We start from the raw sequence: 6,147 nt of genomic DNA, 5'->3' as shown, positions 1-6,147 counted from the left end.
GTGAATCCGCCATTTTGTATTTGTCAAAGTATACATTAATACATTTTACATTGCTTGAAACTACTGGATTCATTCTACTAGCTGATATTGTAGATAAAACCCATGTTTATCAAAACAAACTAATGCGGAGGTCGCGCAAGGTCGCTCATGTAAATTATTAATCGTTTCCGGAAATCCACGAATAATAGGTTTCCACGAAATTAGGTTACTTGACTGTAATAATATATATTGGCTTTGCTTGGCGCGGTTTTAAATATGGATTAGCTTATGAAGCACAACTGGCCAAACATCATCCCCCCCCCCCCTAAAAAAATGTCAAAAATTGAAAGTTGAATGAGTGTTATAAGAAAAAGCATTTTAAGTCTTGAACGTTAGACCGATTCTTATCAAAAGTGTTCCGAGTTGTCTTTGAAATTGGTCCGGTTCTTATAAAAAGTGGTCCAAGTTGTGTCCGGATTCCCGGATTCCCACAGGAGAAGTCTGGGTAATAGAGACTACGAGAAAATGGTCGGCGAACTTGAGTTCGGCAATTTTGTACGATAAAGTTCGGCAAGAAAGGCGAGGAACACAAAGGCGTTCGTGATAAACGACAAAATATTCATTTAATTTTAAAGACTCTTATGTCCCAGAATGAAAACTACTGGAAGCTTAAATTATGCTGTTTACTAACAGTTGTTTAAAAGAATAACCATGCATGACTTGTTTTTGGTACATGATCATTTCTACTGCGCCATTCATAAGTCTTGGATATCTTAACAAATGCCTGTGTTATAAAAACAAACATGGTTGCCGAAAACGAAAAGTATGTTTCATTGAAAAAAGAATCGGAGGTAGAAGCACAAAAAGATGATAAAGACACTCATCAAATGAGGTATGATTTAGATTAATAAGTGGTGCATAAATTGTTTAGAATAAGATTAGAAATCAAGATCTGATGTTATTCTGGGATGAAGTCTATTTATTTTATATAGACTACAGAACACAATGCATTGATTTGATAATATGCTGACAACTAGAGGCCATCAACAAATCCGCCGCAAAGAACTGCCACTAGTAGACAATTTTCTAGTGCAGGCCTTGGTGCCTTTTAATTGAAATTGGACTGAGTGAAAGTCTAAATTATTATCAAGTCAGGAATCCCAAGAATGTCTTAATATTTCCTTCGTTTGTTTTGACTTTGTCAAGTCGTGATTCGCCTGTTCTGTCTGTTCGGCATCAGCTATATTTTTGGTATCTCATTCTTAATATTTAGAATTTTATTTTAGTCACAAGGAATGGAAAAAAATGAAACGAAAACAGAAACGACAACTACTGGCGAAAAATCGAAAATCAGGTAAGCCATAAGCCATTTGAAAAGACTGGACTACAATTTTTAAGATATACAGTCAAGTAACCTAATTTCGTGGAAACCTATTATTCGTGGATTTCCGGAAAGGATTAATAATTTACATGAGCGACCTTGCGCGACCTCTGCATTAGTTTGTTTTGATAAACATGGGTTTTATCTACAATGTCAGCTAGTAGAATGAATCCAGTAGTTTCAAGCAAGGTAAAATGTAATAATGTATACTTTGACGAATACAAAATGGCGGATTTCACTTATTACCAAACGATACCATTTTTTATCGGCCGAATTTCCATATAATCCCAAGCGGTAATCGGAATTCCAAGTGTCGTCTGCTAGATTATATTCCAACGAATGAAGTCACATGATCAACTAGCGGATTCCGTGTCAGCAGAAAATTTCTATGGAACACAAAGAGGACTGTACTCTTATGTTGTTTCAGTGACTTTTAGCAATAAAACACGCTACATATCTTATTTTGTCAGTCACTATATTTTTTTTAAATCGTGGTTCTTTGAAGGAATTGTCACTAGTTATAATGAATTGATATTAAAGATAAATACTAAGAGAGGTTAATTATACCACCCGGTATCCATACAATGTGTTTTTCTAGACTTATTTATAGATCAAACATTGTACACGAAAATGAGTGACGCATTCTGCCGCCATTGCCGAGTTGGTTGCTCATGAACTATGGGTCAAAGTGAAGGATTCATAAAGAAAATTGAAATAAACCAATTTTAATTATTTTGTAGAATATCTGAGGAAACATCTATGACATTAAATTTTTTTTTCGTTTTTTTAACTATGACGAAATTCGGTGTTGAATCCTTATATCCACGAAAATAGGTTACTCTACTGTACAAACTGGTTTGATATTATAAAATACTGTTGGCAACGCGATAATCAGGCACACGTGAGATTTTACTCAAGATTTGAGTCAGTGACCAAGACTGTTTGTTTGTGTGCCTGCACCCTGAGATTTTTCATGTTGACATATTAATTTACTTTCAGAAAATACAAATATTCATGAAGGCAGTAGCTCTGATGAAGAGAAAAAAATACGAGAAGAAAAGGAAAAAGAAATGCAGCACATTTTATTTTTAGAAAGAGAAAAATTAGCCCAACAATTATTTCAAGCTAAAATAGAACGACAAAAAAAGGAGAAAGATTATCTTGAAGAACAACAGGTAATAAGAATCAGTGCTTTCATAGATACAATCACCAAAATATTTGCTTTACCTGTTGACTGAGATCAATTTCAGCACTGTCACTTTTGTCTTTACATTTGTAAAGCTGTGGATTCTGACTGAGCTTTAGTTGGTCATAAATGTACTATTTGATACATACTTGTTGTTCTCTCACCATTACAGAGAAAAATTAAAGAAGAATGGGAGGAACTTCAGAAAATGGAAGAGAAGGAAAAAGATAGAAGAGAAAGAGATGAACAGAGAGAAAAAGATAGAAAGGTGACATTTGGAGCTTGATGTCATATCCTACTATTTATTTCATAGTTATTTTTTATTGTTATTCTAATCACAAATCCTAATTACAGTAGAATTCATAGTTTAAGTGTTCTTGACTATTGGTCGTTACTGTGAACAGCTTCTGTCTAAGATTTTAATTTGTAGACTTCACATAAGTCAAAGGTTCAACAACAATCTTATTGTATTATGTATATATTCCTTGACCTGTAAAATAACTAGAAAATGATGATAGCTCATTGGGAAGTCTGGATGTATCTTTTTAAAATGATATTGACATATATGATGGTCAGCAATCAAGATTACCGAAAATACAACCCAAATAAAATACAGATCCATGAAAAAAATGGTATTTCAGAAATAATAACCAATAATTCAAGTATTTTCATGACAAAATCTTAACTCTAATTGTTAGTATATTATTAGAAATGTGAAGAAACCAGATTATTTTTTTCTAGGAATCTTTACTGAAGGAAGCAACATCAAATGAAAACAAGGTACAGTTGACATTGTCATTGTTTAGAAATAAGTCAAATTCTGGCTCAGTCTTGTTAGACTAAGGAAAGTTATCTTATTGTCTTCGAAGTGATTTAAGGCATTCAATTTCATGACAGTATTTTTGTAGAGTTTTCAGTGCTAACTCTTATATTCTTTCACATATTCCTACTGGACATTGATGACCACAGTATTTGTGCTTGAAAATAGTTGAGCGTACTTGAATTATTGTCTGTAATACTTTGTAGAATGCCTGGCATAATCCTATAGCTCCAGTCAATTATAACAGTCAAAGACCACAGAATAATTGTCCATTCTTTATGAAAACTGGAGCCTGTAAATATGGTGATACGTAAGTAGAATTATGATTTGGGCATGGTAATTTTCAATGAAATTTATTGTTTCCAATTTTATACTTGTGATTGGTGAACAGGTGTTGACTAAGTAACATTTTTATGTAAATAAATACAATTCTTATCCATCTTATCCAAATTACGTTATGTTCTAAAAAACTATGCCCTATTGGTGATACTTCATTTAGTTGGAATTTTTGATTTTCATTTGTGATCAAAGATGTAACTTTATTTTCAGCTGTTCTAGAACTCATGAATATCCAGCCGAGAGTAATACTGTTCTTTTACCAGGAATGTTTAGTCATTTTAGACTAGATCAAACATTAATAGATGAATATGATACAGGTAACATCTCAGTTATTGCTCTTGATTTTAGGGTTTTAAGAGGAATATTCCTACACTCTGAATAAATGGTTGCTTACTGCTTTCATGTCTTAGCTCTCTTGTTGGATTCAATATTCTCTAAATTATCCCTGAACAATATATTTTGTAGATTTAAGTTTAGAGTATGAAGATACAGATCTATATAACAGTTTTCTAGAATTTTATCAAGATGTCTTGCCAGAGTTTCAATCTATAGGAAAAGTCATACAGTTTAAAGTCTGCTCTAATTGTGCACCTCATCTTCGAGGAAATGTTTATGTTGCCTTTGAAAAGTAAGTACATGTATCTATGAATATAGATGTTGTTCACAATATAGAGAATTGTCCAGTTTGTGGGAGGGAAAGTGTTTAAATTGAGAGAGGGAAATTGAGAGAGGGAAAGTGTTTAAATTGAGAGAGGGAAAGTGTTTAAATTGAGAGAGGGAAAGTGTATAAATTGAGAGAGGGAAAGTGTTTAAATTGAGAGAGGGAAAGTGTTTAAATTGAGAGAGGGGAAGTGTTTAAATTGAGGAAGGGGAAGTGTATAAATTGAGGGAGGGAAAGTGTTAAAATTGAGAGAGGGAAAGTGTATAAATTGAGAGAGGGAAAGTGTATAAATTGAGAGAGGGAAAGTGTCCCAACTGAGGGTTGGATAGTATTCAGATTGAGGGAGGAAAAGTGTATAGATCAAGGGAGGGAAAGTATCCAAATTGAGTTAGGAAAGTATCCAGATTGAGGGAGGAAAAGTGTTCAGATCGAGGGAAAGAAAGAGTCCAAATTGAGGTAGGAAAAGTATCCAGATTGAGGGAGGAAACGTGTTCAGATTTAGGGAGAGAAAATGTCCAAATTATGGGCAAGTTAGAGAACCAATTTTTTTGGCATATTTTGCCTTCAACAGTTGGAAATCAAAAGGCTTTAATTTCATTCTATATCACTACAATTGAAAATATGGTTTTAATCAACTGATTAATATTTCTGCTATGTTGGGGTATGATTTTAAATACCCATAAATGATACATTTCTGATTCAGACCAGAAGATGCTAGTAAAGCTATAATTAAGTTTAATGGTAGATGGTATGCTGGTAAACAGTTAAACTGTGAATATAGAACAATAGACAAATGGAAGTCAGCTATCTGTGGTTTGTATACTTGTATTTTTTTGAATGATAATGATATATTAAAACAGAACTAAACTATAAAACAGTCAATGTCTACATACATGTTGATTCTAACCAGCCTTCTGTTATAGTTTTGACAGAAATAGAATTCTGTATTATCTGAAAACCAATGTATTCCCTCCTTCTGCCATAACCGGCAAAAGATGGAAATCTTGGAGTTTAATTACGATATGTATTTGTTATTAGACTTTTTTGCAAATTAATTTTGATAGATATGGTTTCAGATTTGATTTGCAAGTAATTGAGTGTTGGATTTTCCCAAAATAGTGTGGGTTTAGCTAGTGATAAATAAAATTTTGTAATAGTGAACAGAGTAGGTTACCATCATTGTCACTACACGAGCCATTCTTTATTTTTAACTATCAAAATCTGTATATTTTCAGGACTGTCTTTTCAGAATTCCTGTCCTAAAGGCAATGTATGTAATTTTCTTCATGTGTTTAAAAATCCTAACAATGAATTTCGAGATTCAGATTATGATTACCAATATAACAGTCGCAAACGTGCATTTCATAGATACGAGTCCAGACAGGGTTCTTATCGAAGGTCAAGGTCACCAAGTAATAGGTCAAGGCATAGGTCTGGAGAAAGATATGGGTCAAGGTCTAGAGACCGCTATAGGTCAAGAGACCATTATAGGTCAAGGTCAAGAGACCGCTCTAGGTCAAGGTCAAGATCCAGATCAACTGACAGATACAAGTATAGAGGTAAACACAGATATGATCGCTCTGAATCAAGATATTCAAGGTCAAACTCAAGATCACCTTCAAGGTCAAGACACAAAGAGAAAAGAATACATAGATCATCATCTCGATATTCACCGCATAAATCACAAAATCATTCCAGTTCAAGATCCAGATCGAGGTCTAGATCCAAATCAAATTCTAGAATATCTAGATCTAAACATAAGTCAAGATCAAAATCTAGAA

General features: G+C 33.4%; 1 protein-coding gene across 1 annotated transcript in view; it reads left to right on the top strand.

Moving 5' to 3' along the window:
• Nucleotides 1–782: 782 nt before the first annotated feature.
• LOTGIDRAFT_235470 (hypothetical protein) overlaps nt 783–6,147 on the top strand; it is a gene marked incomplete at both ends in the record, with an annotated part of 7,584 nt that continues 2,219 nt past the window's right edge. The window contains 9 exons of the mRNA XM_009064731.1: nt 783–871; nt 1,266–1,333; nt 2,360–2,535; nt 2,719–2,814; nt 3,573–3,676; nt 3,916–4,022; nt 4,171–4,333; nt 5,070–5,179; nt 5,602–5,764. Coding sequence (XP_009062979.1) covers nt 783–871; nt 1,266–1,333; nt 2,360–2,535; nt 2,719–2,814; nt 3,573–3,676; nt 3,916–4,022; nt 4,171–4,333; nt 5,070–5,179; nt 5,602–5,764 — 1,076 coding nt within the window. The remainder of the gene's footprint in view (nt 872–1,265; nt 1,334–2,359; nt 2,536–2,718; nt 2,815–3,572; nt 3,677–3,915; nt 4,023–4,170; nt 4,334–5,069; nt 5,180–5,601; nt 5,765–6,147) is intronic.

The sequence above is a fragment of the Lottia gigantea genome (genome assembly GCF_000327385.1).
Source record: "Lottia gigantea unplaced genomic scaffold LOTGIsca_64, whole genome shotgun sequence".
In the NCBI taxonomy this organism is placed as follows: domain Eukaryota; kingdom Metazoa; phylum Mollusca; class Gastropoda; family Lottiidae; genus Lottia; species Lottia gigantea.
This window is presented reverse-complemented; position numbering and strand designations above follow the sequence as displayed.